General features: G+C 42.5%; 1 protein-coding gene across 3 annotated transcripts in view; it reads left to right on the top strand.

Moving 5' to 3' along the window:
- Window positions 1-1,611: 1,611 nt before the first annotated feature.
- LOC105688198 (frequenin-1) overlaps window positions 1,612-19,722 on the top strand; it is a 28,609-nt gene continuing 10,498 nt past the window's right edge. The window contains exons 1-7 of one of the 3 annotated variants that reach the window (XM_048659675.1): window positions 1,612-1,972; window positions 3,331-3,532; window positions 15,072-15,096; window positions 15,215-15,263; window positions 15,342-15,431; window positions 16,304-16,382; window positions 17,503-17,591. In XM_048659675.1, the coding sequence (XP_048515632.1) occupies window positions 3,469-3,532; window positions 15,072-15,096; window positions 15,215-15,263; window positions 15,342-15,431; window positions 16,304-16,382; window positions 17,503-17,591 (396 nt within the window). In that variant the 5' untranslated portion in view covers window positions 1,612-1,972; window positions 3,331-3,468. The remainder of the gene's footprint in view (window positions 1,973-3,330; window positions 3,533-15,071; window positions 15,097-15,214; window positions 15,264-15,341; window positions 15,432-16,303; window positions 16,383-17,502; window positions 17,592-19,722) is intronic. The other 2 variants (XR_007279886.1, XR_007279885.1) reach the window with 2 other exon arrangements.

The following is a 19,722-nucleotide window of genomic DNA, read 5'->3' as shown; positions in this document are numbered from 1 at the left end:
GACCTATATCGCTACCGGACCGCAATTTTCCCGATCAAATTTCGACCTTCGTATCACGGTGTACGAAAATGATCGAGGAAAAAAAAATGTGGTGTATATACGGGATTTCCGGGAAATCTCCGTTCGGGATAAGCCCCGATGATGAGTCTCCGAACTCTAAAGCTATATACCGTCGGAAAGGACAGCTATTGCGCTAAGAACTAAACTCAATTCCCAAAAGCCTCTCCCCCCCCATGATCGTGCGCAAGCCTCTCCGTAGGGATCGGAAATTCCTGAGACGTTGCCGGTGCTGCTGCTGCTGTATCTTTTTTCCGATCTGATTGTCATCCCGAAAGCCACAGGGAATCGTGAGGAAGAGAGAAAGAAGGAAGAAGATTTCCTTACGCCCCGTACGGTGTGCTCGGATTTTCGGGATAATCGGTCGGGATAACAGCTCGTGATAAAAAGGAAAATAACAAAAAAAAAAAAATAAAAAGGAACAAGCAGGACGCCGGTGGCAGTGGATATCGGATATTCCGCTGATTCTAACTTATTTAAAACGCGTGAAACGACGCGAAATGATATCGCAGTCGTTAACGTTGGAGATATTTTTATTTCGTACACGTGCGGATCGTTAACCTTGTTATTACATGCGATTTTATCCGGGCTGCTGCGAAGAGCGGGTAACGTCGCAGCCCGACTCTTTAATGACTTTAAACCATTAAGTAAAACAAGTAGTAAAACAATCCATCACAATTACACATATATCAACTTTCGCGGGGGCGTTATATGTACGCGTGTAGCTGCGCGGGGCTTTTCCCTTCCCTTTGCGCTACCCTTCGCTTCCTTCTTTTCTTCGCCCACAGCAGCCGTCCGCCCACGCTTTTCTCCCTGCGCGCGTTTCAACCCTCCCCCTCCCGCCGCCGATTCCCGAACGCTGAAAACCCCTTGTATAACACGCAGCATAACGTCAGCGCAAAACATGCAAAACAATAGAGGCTTCTTCACCCGTCGCTGCTTTTGTGCCTCCGTAAGCTTCGGGGTTTTCCTGTTATTGCCATTCATTCCTATTATCCCTGTCGTAATAAACTGTCACTACTGCCTACCCTGTCATTAAATCGTTATAATAAACCCGCCTCGTACCGCGGACGACACCCCGCCTCACGAATCAACCCCCGTGCGAAGTTTGGAAAAGATTCGAAAAAAATTTCACTCCAATATTCGAACTTCTGTGTGTACTCGCGGCGAAACGTTGCGGGGCGCAGGAGAGGAAATAAAAGTGGAGGAAAGTTAACGACGAAACTTAAATTTTTCAGATCTTTCGGCACCGGTAAAATAAAATAAACAACGCGATCGGGTTCCTGAGGAATACGGGGACGGTTCGCACGTCGGTGGAATAATAAGCAGGTTGTAAACCATAACTTAGACACGGGTATCAGCGTCTCGGGGGTCGAAGTAGGTCCGAGTAAAATAGGAGGGGTGTAGGTGTAGTTCGGTTTCAAGGGAATCCCGGGGACTCTGTATGTGTTTATCTATCCACCTATATTACCTACCCGATAGGTAGAAGCGCTTGCGCTTTGCGAGGGTTTGAGGAAGGGATTGAGAGACACTTGAACGTCCCAACGATGTTAGCCGCAAGGCAGTCAGACGTCGAGCGTCGCGACGCGTCGACGTTTTTCATCTCAGTCGTCGAGTGGTGGTTGTTCGGTTTTCGAAAAATTCAAAGGTCTCTCGTTGCGCGCCATTGAATCGGTAAAAAACAAAAAAAAAAAAACAAGGAAACTCCAGTGCCGTTTTTTTCTAACTCAAAAAATCTGAAAATGAAATCAAAAGTTGATTTGTAAAAAATTTTGGAAATTTAAAAATCAAAGAAATTATTTAGAAAAAAAAAACTATGAGGCTGATGAATTCTAATTATCCTTGTCGAAAGTGAAGGAGGTGGTTTTGTGGAATTTTTCGCGGTCAAAGTAATCCGAATTTCCGCACAGCGTAGGTAATTTTTTTTTTGGAAATTTTTAATGCGATTGATATACCTATATTTCAACAGCTTATTGCCATTTGATCCTCTCGAAAATTCATTATCGCCGCACACACTCGCGCCAACCCCTTCGGTATTTCGACTCGTTGATAAAGGGGGTGAATTTCATACAACACCTGCAACAAAAACGGACTATACATCCACCCCCGAAAAACCCATGAGTCACGAGCAAGGGGACAGCGTGTTATGATATTTGCGTAACTCATCGAAAGCACTCGCGGATTTCTGCTCCAAATAATCCCCACCAAAGGGCGCGATAAGGTTGAAGTGAAGGAAAAAATGGAAGGAGGAGTTCGAGGGAAGGGGTATGAGCTCGCGAGGCTCGAATACGGAATGGGAAATCCGTGGAGCGTCTTATGTGCGGAATACCCGCATATTTTAGATCAACAAAATCAACAACCTCTGCCTCCACATATTTTCTCTCTTCTCTCTCTCTCTCTCTCTCTTTTCTCCCTTCGAATCTTCTTCCCTTATTTTCTCTTTTTCTCTTTCGACGGAATGTCAACTCACATATTGCGGTGTTTATTTTTTTTTTTCTTTCTACGTCGCTCGCGTATCGATTGTACATTATACCGTTGACTTTGGCCCCATCATCATTCGTTTTACATTCAACTATAGCTTAGATCGATCAAAGATCGTTAAAGACACACGGCGTAGTCACTTAGCTACGTACACTCAATTGAGGCAGCTCGGTTACTTCCTTTATTTTTTAATGCAAAAACGTTACCTTCTCTTCTCGATTTCATTTTTTTTATCAGCTTCGGTACACCTTGAAACTTTTGACCGTGACATTATACAACGTCTTGGAAAGTAATGAATGAAAGTGGAGAGTTATTGCAAAAAAGTATGGAGAAGAGGAAAAAAGAAAATGTAGAAAATGTAAAAAAAGAACAGTAGAGTAGGAACGAGATAAGCCATCTTTTATATCCATTATCTTATACGCGATAAAGTTAACGGGGGAGATGCGGAAGAGAAAGAAAGAGTTTTTAAAACTTTTATATTCCTCAACTGGGTTACTTCACTCGGTTGACGGGAAACTGAGGGAGATAGATAGGTGGGAAGATATGCGAAAGAAAAAATGGCAAAAAGTAAGGGAGAGAACAGAAAAAAAAAGGAAACAAAAGATTAGGGAAAGTATGAAAAAAAAAAAAAAAGTAAAATCGACGCGAGATCTTCCGAGGAGCGAAGTGATGTAAAAAAAGCACTTCGAAAATTTTCAGGAAGAAATATATTTTACCACCAACTGCAGCGCGCGCGCGCGTTCCATGCTTAGTGCAGAATAAATAAATTTTCAACATGTATGCGCGATACAGGAAAAGACTCGCGGTGTAACGCGGAAGAGGTGGACCGCACTTTCGTAAATTGCGATAAAAAGGGAGAGAGAGAAGAGAGAGAGGGGCGAAAAATAGAGGAGCAGTAAATAACCACGAGGAGCCAAAAGCTGAAGAAAAATGGGGAAGAAGAACAGTAAACTCAAACAGGACACCATCGACCGGCTCACCACGGACACATACTGTGAGTATATTTTACATTGGAATAGAGAAAAAAAAAGAGGAGACAAACTGATCGCGTGTATTTCGGGAAATTGAATTTTTTATCTTCGCCCATTTCCTTTTGTCACTTGATTTTTGCCAGTTGATTTGTCCCGCGGCGTTAAAAGTTCGACGAGCCATATTTCTATGATGGTGATAAAAATCGATCACCTGCAGCCATTAACGAAATCCCACTTTGGGAAAATAAATCGCTTTAAATTTGTCTCTTATAGGTAAAGAATGCCGCTTTGACTTTCGCGATAAAAGCTCGGTATCGAAATGTATAGAAAGCGTAGGGAGAAGAAAATTCATCCCCTTTTACCTTCTCGTCACGATTCCACTATTCTTATATACCGCACAGAGCAAAAATCGACCCCATCGACGTGTAACACCCTCAACCCCTATACATTGTCAAAATAATCACATCGCCGTCACGAATATCGACTCGTATTAAACATTTACATAAATCACACCACTACTTATACACCCACATCCTGAATTGCCGTCATTATCCCCCAAAACTACAGCGATCGTAAATCGATCGATGGAATATTCAGACCCCAAGTTCTCCGAGTGAGTGAAAAAAAAATGATGATTGAATAAATTTGAAAAAACCACCGAAAATCGGAGAAAAAAAAATCCACGTCGAGATTTTCGATTCCTAATTCTTGTCATCAGCCACCCTGTTTCTTACCTAGATGGTAATATTTCGAGGCTCGTAAATGTCGGGAGAGAGGCTATAATGTTCGGGCTGACAACCCCTACTGGCGCCAGATCTTTAGCTACCAGAGGTGATTGTCGTTCTCCGATATCCGCTGGCGAAATACCATTACAAGCGTCAGTTTTGTAACAGACAGAGATGGATGGAGATGTACGTCTGCGTATATCATCCACCCTTTTAAACTCCTACCCACCCTATAACCGTATTTAGTATGTGATTTCACTGAACTTGAAAGGTGTATTCGTTACTCGAGTAACGCATGGAACGCGTGGAACGAAAACCCATCACTTTTGTATTATGAGAAGACATGAAATCTCTCAGATTGAAAACGAGAAAAAAAAAAAATCAGTGGGGGTTAATTCTTATCCATCTTTAGGTCGAAATCGAAATTTGTTATATCCTTCTTATCTCGGGCACGCGAGTGTGTTTCAAGTTCGAAGGAAATGAAGGGTAATAGAAATTTATTTCAATTTACAATCGGTTCTCTTTTTCTCTCAATCCTTGAGGGGTGTAGCTTTTTCGGGTGTAGAATTAAAATGACCCGGTGCAGATCGGCGGAAGAAATAAATTGTAGAAAAACGTTTGCTCCGCACCGGTTTTTCTTTCTGTTTGCGAAGAACCCGCACACCGTTGAACGGGAATATTTCACGTGGATTGATGAGCGCGGGAGAAACAGATACAAATTAAACAACCGTGCGCAGAGTAACACGCTGTACCTGCAATTCTGCAGTTTCTAGCTCGGTACTTAACGCAACAACCGAGAGCTGAACAAATTTCCGGTATCGCTCGTTACACTTATACCCACGTACTGCGAGAGATTTGTAAACGTGTACACGAATTACAAGTACGTACATACGCATCGCCCCAGTTACGTGAAAAAAAAAAAAGGAAGAAAAAAAAAACCGATAAAGGGGTTCGAAAATCCCGAACGAGGGAAATTCAGTTTCAAAATAACGGGGCGGCTTGTTTCAGATGAGCTTGCGAGAGAGGAACGATAATTTTTGGGGTGAAAGTTTGAATGGCGATTGACCCGGGCCATGGGTAAAATGTTTTCGAGCTTTCCGGTTTGCCCTTTTCCGTCCGTGTCGGTTTTTTACGTTCTACTGTGCTTTCACTTTTCACTCGTCAATGTTTGTCGGGGTCCGGCGTCGTCGTCGCGAGATTCGCCGTACGCGGAAACCTTCCGTAACTTATTCCGAAAAGATAACAAAAGAAAAATAAAATAGAAAAAACGACGACCCCAAAGACCCGCACGTTCCACAAACAGCGACTGGGGAATCGCAAAAATTATATAGCTTCTCAGGGGATCGAATACAAAGATGGATGTTATTGCCGGGGGTTGATGAAGAAGCTCGCGTTCTTCGAATTCTACTTCCGGGTCAGCTATCGTCTTGATACGAGGTGGGAATCGAGGAAGATCGGGATCCCGCGTACGCCTAGGCAATAGTCGTGTGCATGATCGCGTATGCGTATCACGAGCTTTCGTTTGGTTTACCGGCCGCAATTTCAATTAAAGGGTTAATTTTAAGTCCGGATTCGAGTCCTGGCTAAACCGTTGGAACACACGACGTCAAGTATTTAACTGAATTATTTTGACAAACGGAATCAGTCCCCCGAAGGTTCTTAACGAGGCTAGTTAGTCGAATATGTATATGTATATAAAAGCCACGGCCGAGACTCGAAATACCCTCCGAATTTTGAGTTCAACTCGTACAATACTTGCAGCTAATCGACGCCCACCACCTCCGTCGATGGACGGTCGGAACGGGGGGGCGGTACGCCCCGTAATTTACTTAGGTGTAATTAAGATTTCAAACCTCGGAAAGTCGCTGCCCCTCTTAACAAACTCTTATCCGTCGTCTCGATTTCGAAAACTTCACGACCCCCCGAGAATATTCGAGGGGTGTGATATCCACCGTAGAAGAGAGAAAAAAAAAAAGAGGAAAAATGGAAATTCGAAAAGGAAAAACGAAAGGATAACGAATCTCAAAAGCTTTTTGACGCTTTTTTTTTTATTTCAAATTCGACGCCGAATATTGTTTGAAAAAGTGACGAAAAAGTGGCGTTTTTCGTAGCCACTCGTAGAACGCTACACGATGTAAGTTCGAAAGTAGAATCCCCCTCGACATTCCGAGGGATCCTTTTTCTGCCCTCGAGTATGGAAGGTGTCTTACAAACGGCATCTGCCGCCGCTCGGTAGAGGGTGAACTTTCTAACAATAAGAAATACAAATAGTGTTTAGAACTTGAGAGGTGAATCGCTATACGTGAAGAGAATTAGGTATCCGTGCCAGCGCCCGCGCCCATCCTCCTCGCAAGTCGCAACTATCCACCCTACTGAAAAGCGTAAGTCAAGCTTTATTAAAAGTTAAATGTTATTAAAATTCCTCGTGAGAGAAGTTTTCCGCCCAGTAAAATCATTTTTCACGTTATTATTTCACTCGAACTTCTCGGCGTATACTCGTAAGCGTTGTTCGCGAGATAACGTACATTCCTCAATTTCCTACGTATCATTTCGTCCGTAGCATATATTTGCGCCGAGGAAACTACCGAGGAAGGAACAAACACGCCGGAGGGAAAAATATAGAAAAACCATCCCGATAGATTTCTCAGCTCGACCGGGAATAAAGAATAAAAAAGAAAAAGGAACGAAAAGATGTTTGCGAGATGAATGGCACCGGATAGACAGGCGGCTACTTCTTTTCCTCCAAACAAAATTCGACCTTTTGTTCGTTACGATCACAGTTCGGGGGATGAATCGGATATCGGTTAATTAAAGTCATCTCCGACCGTACCGTTCAGTTTCGGGCAAAGTACGAGATATATTCTTCCCTAGTTTTCCCTTTTTTCTTCTTTATTTTCTCGATCCTTCCGGGGAGTGTTCGGGTGATGTCGAGGGACGTCGTCGCGGCTCCGTTGAACAAAGTTTACCCCGACATCGCCGTGATTCGGTCACAGTTTACCCACTTCGTTAATAATTCTCGGTCCAAATGTTTACCCCGCTCGAATATGTTCCTTATAATCTACTCGCTCCATCGGCAAACAATTCGTGTTCACCGCGGGGTTAAAATCACACAACGCGTTCAACCGGGATTAATGTACTTTCGAACGTGCACGAACAACCGACCCTTCGTCGCCGTGTACGATATCCATTTTTAAAAAAAAAAAAAAAACAATTTCTGCATTTTTCCTACGGCCTTGTATCGAACCGCCCCGAATCACAGGGGTTACATTTTCAATTTCGTCGTCAATTTTCGGGGTCAGCTTTTTCCCCCTTTTGAAAAGTTTGAGGGGGTACGGGTGTAGATTTTGGAGGTGGATAAAATGGGTGATAAAAAATGGGGGGGGTGGAAGCGTCGTAAAAGCTCGTCGTGACCATGAGGAAGCTAGGGGCTCGTTTCTTCCGGCATTTCCGGGGGAGAAAAAGCGAGGGGCCCCGGGACTCGGTTTTCCCGAACTGCGGAAGTATAGGAGAGTTCGCGTGGTCGCGTGCGCGACGTCCGCGCGTAGGGCTCGAGGTACGGAACGAGATGGAGATATTTTTTGGGGGGGGGGGGGGGGGAGGGAGGGGGGTTGCGAAGAAGATTGAGGCGTCGGGACGCCGGGCGCCGTGCGGTCGGGCGTCCAAAAACTTTTGCGGACCGAAGCTGGAGCCGTTATTACTTCGATACTTCAACCTCCTACACCTTCTAGGCTACGCGGCCACATCGTACCTACACTCGTGTCACATACGTATAGCCCGGCTTAAGGCTCTGCTCACGCGAATTTCGACCTCACTGACCTCACGCTCTTACGCTTCGTTTCAACCATCGCCCTTTCGTATATTATATCCACCTCCTTTAATACCCACTAGACCCACTACAAGATTAATCGACGCGACACGCCCCGTGTGAAACCCTAGCTGAGGAATTCTTTCCTTACGTACACATATATATCTATGTACGTAGCTGCACAAAAGCGACACTTTCAATTATACAGTTTCTTGCCGTTCATTCCAGTCATAAAACACAAGGTACGAGGAAACGCGTTCGATAATCCGGACGAAAAACAGGAATTAACAAAATAAAGAAAAACGAAATATCTTACGGGAGAGGCAGTCATAGAATTTTTTTGGATTATATCCTACCGCGCCTGCAATGCGGAGGCTGAATTACGTGCGAAATTGTTATGATGAATGATGATGAAGCGCCTTCCACCCCGGTGCTTCGTACGTACCGTGCAACGTTATACACGTAACGCGGTTTTGAATTCAAAGTAGAAAATTTGGACGGTTGCATGCACGCGCCCCGGTATATATACGTGTGCATAAATTTCGCGGAGGGGATTTTTTTTTTTGTTATTCATCGAAAAGCTCCGATGGACCGGTTGTATTATTCATCGAACGGAGGTTCGAGTTGTGCGAATTAATGAAACGTGGATAACGCGCGTCGCGTGTGTCGGGACGTTGTCAAAATTTGATCGATCCCTCGGAAAATATTCCGCACGATTTTTGAACTTGAGATACTTCGCGGCCCTTGACTTTGTTCCGCAAAGTAAGACTCGGCCGGCACCGTGAGATGGAAAACACTTTCTTAGTTTCCTTTGCGAGTACGCGATGCTCGCTCTTATACATATAGCGGAACTTGAAATACTTGAAAACTTGAGAACTCGCTTGGGGGGGGAGTTGGCGAGGGTGGAGTGAAACTTTAATCGTTCACGTCTGCAGTTTAGTTTGGTTAATTGAACTACTCTTGAAACTTTGAGCAATTTTGTCAATGTATATTAGCCCATAGATTGCAACGTAACAGGGTCCATCGTCCCCCATTTTGTTTCATTACATATCTTTACATTTTTTTTTCTTTCGTCTCTGCCTTTTTGTTTTCTTCTCTCTCCTGCGTAGTTTGAGGAAACTTTTTAACGCAAATTATACTCCATAACTGTTAGCTAAATTATACGATAAACAAGTACATCTATCTCGTGGGTAAAGGCGAAGAATAAAATTGAACAAAAAAAAAAAAAAAAGAGCAAAAGAAAACGAATGAAATAAAGTGAAAAGATATAATCCGTGCATCGCACACCGCCGCGGGTATTGGCGGAAATATTTCATCGAGTGGCTACAGCAATTTTAAAGTGACTCCTCTGTTTCCTTCCTCGGGGACCAGAAACCAGTGTGGGAAGCTTTCGCTCCTGAAAGATTAAAAACTGAAGGCATATTTCGTTCGCCACTTCGGTACACTCGGCGTGGATCGTTTCCGATCGATCATTTCACATTATATTTCCTACACCTCAGAATCAGCTCCACCTTTTTCCCGCAATCTCTGCGTATCCCAGAGTATTTGATTGTCTGCCTGTGAAAAAAGTAGGAATCGTCGTTCGAAACTGAAGGAGACACACCCGTTAGACGCTATATGCATAGCGGTACGATACGGAAATGTTTTTTGCCTCTTGCCTCTTTTTTTTTTTGTCTCCGATCATTTTTCTTCGGTAAATTTCGCCCTACTATCTTTTATCTCCTAAATACATATAAAGAATGGCTGTTCGTTTATCGGCTATTACTAAATTTTATCACATCGTTCCTCGGGTAAAGCTATACCACTCGCGTGTCCGTCAATGTTCAGGGACAATTTTTTACGGCATTCCTGAGGTGATATTGATATAATTTTTTTTTTTTTTCTCTTTCTTCCCTCGACGCCGTTCGAAATAGCTGCTCCGGTAGCTCGGAGGTACGGGTATATACGTGTACACGTACACCGGGTATACGACGACACGAATAAAGCTCATGGCTCGTGTTCCAGCGATAAAAGAAAGGAGAAAGAAGAACAAATAAAATGTCATAGGACGATAGGATCGCCCATAGCGACAAAAGGCACCTGAAAAAGTAGAAAAATTATCCCTCGGTGCAAATATGCCCAGCAATCTTTACAACGCATCGAAAAATACGCAAATTATACATCGTTGGACCGCATTGATCGTACGTAGTGTAAATCGATGTAGCCACTCCCTTGACAGAGCACATAAAGATATACGTGGGTGGACGTACGAGAACCGGGCGATATTCTATTCCACGCGTTATGCAAAGAGCGAATATTATGAACCGAGAGACCAGAAGAGAGGGAGAGAATCGTATTTTCGTGCGTTCGTTTTTAGGGGGATGAAACTATTCCTCCCGTGTGAAAAACTTGCGAGGCTCGGTCCTGCGAAGGATTCGGGTACTAACTTATTCCACTACCCTACGCAGCGTCGTCTCATTTATCCGGCTCTATTAGCTTCTGAATTGGATGGGTCTCTCAATTTTAGCAAAATTGCAACAAGGCTCGGAACGAAAAAATTCGCCTTCGTGAATTACAGGGTGGGTAGGCGAGTAATGCAACCGTGTTCCTCTCATGCGATATCCGCCATTACGTTCCGTTCCGCTCTGCTTCTCTACTCGCTGTACTCTCCTTTGAATCATTTCCTCGAGACGATGTGATATGTGATCCTATATCGTTAAAAGCTCGGTTCAATTTAACTCGAAAAATTTCTCGCCGACTTCTTAGATTTTCACCCGAGTAAACGGTAATCCTTGATCCTGGGAGGTTTTTCCCGTTATTTCCTCCTTATTCAAGGCAGATACTAAGGGTATGCACAATGTAGATAACCCATTATAACTTTATCCCAAGATATATGGAAGATGAGGAATAAGTTGCGAAGCCACACACAATATTTCTACTGTTAATACTGCCAGAGATATTTTCGTTTTGTGTTCGAAAAAATTTGCCGCAGGCTAAGGAAGAACGAAGTCGATCTTGAACTTTGAGAACGAAAAGATGAAATTCGTTTATATAGAGATGCGTATCCGAGCTCATTTACTACGGGGGAAATTATTTTCATTTTTAAATGAAAATGAGGCAGGAGAATTTTCAGGGATGGGTATACGTGTAATAACGAGACAAAGTGACCGTATCTATCCAACTCAGATACCATCTCTCTTTTTCGTGTCTTAATTTTTTCCTTTTCACTAACTGTCGGAAGGTAAGAATCCGATAAGATCAGTTAGGCGCCCTGAATGCAATCAGATGATTCTACTATTTGACCTAACTAGCATTACACTATTCGTAGCTTGATTAACTGAATGAATTCGTGGTTCAGGAGTAAGAATTAAACGATCTGCAAGATATGTATCTTCATTTTTTACTCTTCAAGACAGTAAATGAGCATACGAAATGATCCTGGAGAGAAATCTCGATTTCTTTCACTTTTCGGATCGATAGTTTAGCGACAACTCGATCAATTTGATGAATAAATCAATTTGGCTTGCAAGTTCGGGTTCCTGAGCTCAAAATTGAAGAAATCCTGGAACAAAGCTCTTTGGATTTGGCTGATTTTTTGGCCGAAAGGAGAGTAGTTGAAAAATTGATTGTAATACACTTTTCTGACGTATTTTGACCTCAGGAATCCGAATCTGGAAGAAAAATTGACCTATCTCAAAAATTAACCGAGTTATCGCTAATTTTCAGCTTTTTGGGGTCGGAAATAAAAAATTCATTTTTTAGTCTACATGAATGTAATTTTAGCTCAGGAATCTGAATCCGGAAGAGAAATTGATCTATCTATAAAATTGATCAAGTTATCGCCGTTTTTAGGCATTTTTTGGCACAAATTTGAGGATATCTCGAAGGGAAAAAATTGTAGCTCGATTTGGACGACGGATTCGTGTTCCTTAGGTCAAAATACATAAGAAAAGTGCCATACGATCAATTTTAAAAAATAAAAATTTTCGGTCAAAATTTGAGATTTTTCCAAGGGGTACCCCTTACGATTTTTTCAAATTTTGACCAAAATTTTTTATTTTTAAAAATTGATCGTATGGCACTTTTCTTACGTATTTTGACCTCAGGAACACGAATCCGTTGTCCAAAATGAGCTACGATTTTTTCCCTTCGAGATATCCTCAAATTTATACAAAAAAATGCCTAAAAATGGGGATAACTCGATCAATTTTGAAGATAGATCATTTTTTCTTCCAGATTCGGATTCCTGAGCTCAAATTACATTAATATAAACTGAAAAATAAATTTTTTATTTTTGACCCCAAAAAGCTGAAAATTAGCGATAACTTGGTCAATTTTAGAGAAGGGTCAATTTTTCTCCCAGATTCGGATTCCTGAGGTCAAAATACGTCGGAAAAGTGTAATACATTCAATTTTCAAACTACTTTACTTTTGGCCCAAAAATCGATTTTTTGTTTGCTCAAAAATCGATTTTTTTTTGGTTTTTCAAGGGTAATCTCACGTTTAATCAGCTCAGGAATCTAAATCTGAAAGCCAAAATCATCTACTCGTGCAATCGATCGAGTAATCATCAATTATTCGCTGTTGGGAGCAAAAAAATTAAGAAATATCGATTGGTTTTAGTCGTAGACCCACTTTGATTCTTTGCAATCCATGCACGGGTCGAAATATTCGAATTTCTCAGTCTGCGAGCAAACCCGAGCTTAGCTGGAGTCAGGTAGCCACGAGCGAGGGGTCTTGTTTTGAGGCGTCACCTCTGCTCAGCCCTGAAGGTGACTTCTCACAACAAAGCGCTACGCTGCTGGCTGCGCTGACTCCAGCAAAGCTCGAGTTTGCTCGTACACTAAAAAATTCGAATATTCCGATGCAGAGATATTGTCAAATTCATAGTAAAAAGCGATAAAATGGCGATAACTCGTTCAATTTCAGAAATAGATCAATTTTCCTTTCAGATTCGGATTCCTGAGGTCAAAATAATCTGGCATTGAATTAATCTATCCAACGATATGATCGAATTGTTGCCGAATTCCCCGTCTTTTTCATTCGTGAGATTACCTTTAGAGCGATAGGATTGCTCAAAGAACAGTTCAATTTTCCATCATTTACCGTCTGCCTCTCTTTTCTATTATTTTTCCATTCCCTTATAGTTCATTCGTCGAAAGGTTTTGCAGGAGGAACTCGCTACCTCATGCTCAACTCACCCCTTGATCATTTGCTTTTCGTTCCATTTACCGCAGCCGTAAAAAGCTTATGCAAATTCAAGACTTATTTACGCTAAATCAGAACGTAAAATTGCGCTGAAAGCAACGGCAGCTTTTACCTAGACTCGAATTCCTCGTGCAAGGATCCCGGCTGTTTGATCTACTAAACGTTTCGTATCTGGGTTCAGACTGGGTCGAATTATTTATTCTCATCTCATTTCATTATTCACCCAATTTTTACTTTTTCTCAAGCGCGAATGTAAAGATAAGTGACAACGTATCTTTTCATATACATTATACAATCGTGGGTTATATATCCTCGACCTACAGGGCGAAACAGCCCCTAAAACCTTATCTAAAGAGGTCAGCAAACGTACGTTTCAGGCATGACAATTTTCTAAAATACCCACGCGTTAGACAACCAAACCGTAGGGATACCTGGCTATACTCTGCGGCGATAATACGTTATGTATAAATTATTTCGTGGGAAGGATCGCGTGATTCCCGATCTCTATCCTGTTCGGATCCCCGAACGGAGATTGGATTTATGCCGGAAATGAAATAAATCGTCACCTCGTTTGCCCATCTCGACGTACCCAATATCCACGTAGTTTTCCAGTGTTCAGTGTTATATATGTTACAGCCTAGTTTCGTTCGTATCCAATAGAGAATAACTAAAAATTTCAAATTTTTCGGCTGCATAATAAATGTGTACAGTAATATACAGGTATACAGAGATCTCAGGGGGGAGGGTGAGAAATGAATTTAAAAGTTGAATAATAAAAAACCGTATTCAGCCTCGTTTGCATCGACCCCGTATACATCGACGTCAGACGAGGTCCCTCGAAGGTCACTGTGTAAATAAAGATTCCTGGGGTTTTAAGATTCAAGCTTTAAGATTTTTCTTCAAAGAAATTACCATACATACCCATATTATAGCGTAGGTATGCGTTATACGTCAGGAAGCACACAGAGAGAGATGAAGAAAGGAGTGAAATAAAGGGACGGGAGAAAAAAGAAAGTAAAAAAAAAAATCGTCGGCGGACCAGGGCCAGTCCAGGATCTGCGATATATCGCGTGTACCGTAAAAATACATGTATAATGTACCCGTGATAAATGATGAAAAAGGACCGCGGAAAGGACGATAAAACTTCCACTGACTCGCGAAAAGTCTTCGTCAAAATTTTTATAGGGATGATTCGATTCAATCGGAGGAAAAAATTCTCCACACTCGAATAACTTTTTATCTACAAACCGAAAAGAGTCGACGACACATATGATTAGAGTGCAGAGAATAATTTCCAGCCCCAAGTATCTTAATTTATTTTCTTTGACGCGCGTGACGCACACCCAGCGCTGATATTTTTTCTTTCTCGGATCGCGAAATAATAAGGGTAGCTCGCTCGAGAGTCCGGTTGTTCTCATGGACGTTACGCTCGTAACGGTAACTTCGTTATCTTCGCCTTTTGGTGAGGGTATACGTTTCAGCTATTGCTAGAACGCCTTCGGATCCCGAACTTCCAACGATAAGGACGCACTTAATAAAACCCATTCGATACAGCGAAGTCCGGAGGCCAGCTGGGCGTGGGTTGTAACCCCAAAAATAAACCTCGTCTCTCGATGATTACGCCGCCGCTGGTGTTACCCGACCAAGGATTTTCGGCGGGATAAGGCTTAAGCCCGGAAACCGAATTTAAGTGCCCTCAGGTGCGCGAGGAACCTGCGAATTATATTTGACTGTAGATGCGGTACCGAGCTGAAATATTAATCCGGGGTAGAAGGGATAATCGGAAGAAGAAAAAAACACCCATACAGTTACGCTATAATTTTTTATGAATTATTTTTGTTTCAGTTACGGAAAAGGAGATCAGGCAGTGGTGAGTGCGAAGAAGTGACTAATTCATAGGGTCCATTGGGATCCTCTTTTCGCGAAAGTGAAAGAAAAATACATTGATAACTCGAGAGTTTTTTTTTTTCTCATCTCTGGCGTTTCAGGCACAAGGGATTTCTGAAGGATTGTCCCAACGGCCTCCTCACGGAGCAGGTGAATAGAAAACCAAAACCAAATTGAATTCAAGACCGATCGATCACGTGCAACTTTAATTTGTTCTCTGTGTTTCAGGGGTTCATAAAAATCTACAAACAATTCTTTCCGCAAGGTGACCCATCGAAATTTGCCTCTCTAGTTTTCAGGGTCTTCGACGAGAACAGCGTAAGTAGAATAAACTATTTCATTCTGTTTTTTTATTTCTCTATTTCTCGCATTCATCCGCGTCACTCGCTATTAGTTGCGATTCGAAACACCCCAAAAATTCACCGGGGCATGATTGATAAATCCACTCCGCACCACCCTCGGAAAAGTTTCGAGCCACTTATTTTCATTGGGCTAAAAGTGTCCGGTATACGCGGGACGTTGGTAACCCGGTATACCTATATAGCTGAAACCTGGAATTTTGTCGTGCGGTATGAGGTAGATTCATACGTAGAGAAAAACCGTTAATTCTGGAAGCCGGAAAATCACCGTACATAACTCAACTGGAAAACCGGGATCCGACAAACAAGTTGAAACACAGCCAGCTTGAGGTACGTATCCTCCCATAAAATGAACGACGGTAAAAGTTCTGACCCCGCAAGAAAACGAACGAGAGGATGGCAAAAATCAAGAGCTGCCAGGATTAAGAGTTTTAAACGGAATAACGTTGACGCGACGATTAACCAACTATTCCCACCAAAGAATAAGACCTAATCGTAACGGGGAATCGATAACACAACCGGAAATCGAAAGCTAATAAATTCACGCCGCGCGTATCAATCGATTTATGCGAATAAATCGCGAAGAATTACAGCGGCCGCCCGAACGCCGAGTTCTACTACTGGCGCGTCTGACCACCGTAGCGCGTCCGCCCAGCGTAGACCGCTACCACTTCGTCCCGCTCTACACCGTAGTAATTTGAAGCGTAAGTTAGCGGTGGTCGCTTTCCGACTGTAAACGAGGTCCGCAGCGTACCCCCTAATTTAAGCGTACCACCGTGATTTCGACCCCTTTACTTTAATCTGTGGATTAATTGTTTCGATGATGTATAGGATGGGACGATCGAGTTCGAGGAATTCATAAGAGCGCTATCGGTGACGTCTAGAGGAAACCTCGACGAAAAGTTACACTGTGAGTATAACTGTGATGCGGTTTATACGTGTTGTGTAATATTCGTTGAAATTTCTCGTTCGACGAAAGAGCCTTGGTAATAAAAGAAAGCGCGTAAACATCGGCGAACTTTTTCTGTAATATCGGCGGCGGCATAAATCTTCCGAACGCATAACAACATTTTTCCGAAATTCAATTGAGAAGATCTATAGCTCCCGTAACCGACGCATACGCGTGACATATTATACTACACATTTCTTATAGTGAAAAGAAAAAAGAACCCCTGCGTGATATACTCGAAAGAAGAGAAATGTACAAGTTTTAAGTTATGCTTATTATCCTAGCCCGGTAGAAGTAGCGTTTAACTTGTGAAAAATGTGTAAAAAATTAGGCTCTGATTTACCAGTTTCGATTCATTTTGCAAATCTGCTCTCTCCTATGCAGGGAAAAGAAAAGTTATAAAATTCCAACGGCGATTTTATTTTACTACTTCCTATGATTGGAAATTGAATTAAAAGATGGATAAAAAATTTCCCCTTTAACTGTGATATTGTTTCATACGTGAAAGAACACTCGACGAGTCCGCAAATTATCCCCATAAGGTATTTATCCAAAAAACACCTGCTGCTGTATTTTCCTTCCCCACCCCTCCCAAGAACCGATCACCGTTTCGAGATAGAAGATTGTTCGTTCGGATCGCTGGTTTTTCTAGCTTCTCACTTGTTGTTGTTCAATTCTTGTAATAGCAGTTCTTGTTTTCATCGTTATTCTTACTCCTATCTTTATTTTTATAGCGTCTAGTTGAGCTTTTTCCGTTAGATATGGCTTTATACGCCACACCGACCACATCGTAGCAGTGCTGCTCGACTGCGGGCGCCCGCTTTATTAAAAAGGGTGTCCCCTGCCAACCCGCAAGCTTTGTCACTGTCACCGATTCTGCAACGGCATATAAAAGCTGTCGCCGCCGTTAGATATTCCCCGCGACGCTACACATCCAAGAAGAAAACAAGGATAATCGAAACAGAGAATGAAAGAAAACTAAACGATTAATTCGATCGATCGCGGCTGATGGCTGAAAAAAAAAAAAAAACATCCGGCTCTTCCATATTTCCATTCTCAAATGGTTTTTTGATTTTTCCAGGGGCATTCCGTCTGTACGACGTAGATAATGACGGTTTCATCACGAGGGACGAGATGTACAATATCGTTGACGCGATATATCAGATGGTGGTGAGTTTCTCGTGCAGCAGCGCACGTACACGTAAATATTTTATAACGCACATAGTTCACTCGGGTAGATAAATTTACTCGACACGTAACACAGTCGCATTCGATATCGAGGGGGGAGGGGTTGTCGGCTGACTAGTCGATAACCTGCAGCTGGGTTCGCCGCTTTCATTAGATTCGGATATTCGACGTAAGCTCCTGCGTCAATTTTTATTTTCTATTTCATCCGATCTCTACGGCTCTACGGATACGAGTGCGACGAATGGTGAAAATTTTCGGAATTTTCCCGACAAAAGAATCGGTCTTTCGGTATCTATTTTAAAATCCGTTGTATAAATATTCGGGGGGATTTATCGCTCCGAAGTTTAGCTTGATTTCCGATACATCGATATTATATATATATATTTACGAGTGTCGGGCACACCTGACGTACGAGATACAAGCTTCGCGTCAGATGTACACACATGACGTGGCGATGATCCCTCTCGCGTACGGTTCTTGGAGAACAGCCATATTCCGTACATTGCATATCGGGTATATTTAAAGTTATATATAAATTGTTATGTGCAATACGTACACACATAACAATTTATATACACGTCTCCTCCGCGTGCCAGTTCACGATTGGCAAAGGGAATATCTTCTATTGATTTCGAAGCGTTTGCCACCGTTGCGATCGTAGAAAGGATCGTTCGTATGTGGCACATGGTGCGATCTGCACACGGTACATATGTATGTACTTTCAACGTACACCGAACTCTATGTGAACGGAAAAATTGGACGCTCCAATTTTCGTATTATTAATAATTTCGCATTTTCCAATATCGAGAACGAAGTCTACAACCCACCCTCCTCTCCTTGGCTCGGTTCCGCACTTGTGTAACGGTGTAATAAAATTCCTTCGTTTATTTCCATTCCGGTATCGTACGCGGATACGCGCGGCGTACATCTTCGGGACAGTCTAGCACCTGAAACCCGGATGGACGGGATTGATAAAATGCATCACGTGTCGTAGCGCGTGAAAAGTAGTAATTTCTGCATCCCGAACCCCTTCGATGAACGCCGGCAACGACTCTTTCCACTGCCGCGTGCCAATATTGCAAAGTGATCGTCGCGTCACGAACGGTATAATTGCCCATTTATTCAGCGGTAATCGCTACCGCGAAATTTCCCTCGACTCTCATTGACGCTCGACCAGAGGGTAGATAAAGATAAAGAATAATAAACCGGAAATTTTACGAACAACGAACACCGGTAAATTATATCTGGGTAGGTGAGTTTTAACGGGTCGGAATATATTTTCGAAACATTTATTGAACTCGGTTAAATCTTGCATGCGAAATTAATTATTACGCTACGGTCTAATAAGCAGTTGGGAAAATATCATGTCAATTTCACCTTGGTCCCTGCTCGGGGGTGTAATTTTCCGTAAAGGGTTTGTCGACCTGTACGATAATGACATAATGAAAGGGGGGTTTGAAGTGCAGCGGGGGAAGTTCTGGTTGACGTGGGCTCGCGGTCGCATAGAGTTTTATACGTTCGTGTGCCGTTGGGAATACCGAATACGTTTAAAATTATAGCAAGAAGTGATGGGAAAATGCAACCAGACTTTCAGCCGCCCGTTTGAAAATTTATGTACGCATATAGAATACGTCTTTATCCCCACTACCTACAATATAACTTGTTCAACAAACTCGATATATATATATATATATATATTTAGAGTAAATTATACGATGCACGCCTCCGGCCGTACTGCACATACCGCGGTACGGCAAACGCCGAGGACGTGAGGTTCTTACTTCAAATTATGGTAACGTGCCGCGTGAATAAAGAGAAAAAAAAAGGAGAGAAAGATAAAATGAAAGAAGCAGAGTACGAAGATCTGATACTCTGAGTTGATGAAACGTGGAGAGGGAGATGGGAGACCGACGAGAGCGAAATTCGAGTACCTTCCATTGGATTTCGATATGAACCTCAGGGTCGGTTTGTTGGTAGGCAATTTGAATTGCGGAAATCTAGAGGTAGCTAGCTATCCCCAGGTTTCGTAGTGAAATGCTTTTACTAAATGTTATCGAGGGATCGTCGCAAAGGGTGGTTTTCGAACGGATACGATGGAAATTTAGAATTGAAA

Source organism: Athalia rosae, chromosome 8 (genome assembly GCF_917208135.1).
Source record: "Athalia rosae chromosome 8, iyAthRosa1.1, whole genome shotgun sequence".
In the NCBI taxonomy this organism is placed as follows: Eukaryota; Metazoa; Arthropoda; class Insecta; order Hymenoptera; family Athaliidae; genus Athalia; species Athalia rosae.
The sequence above is the reverse complement of the archived record's forward strand: the minus strand, read 5'-3'. Positions and strand labels throughout refer to the sequence as shown.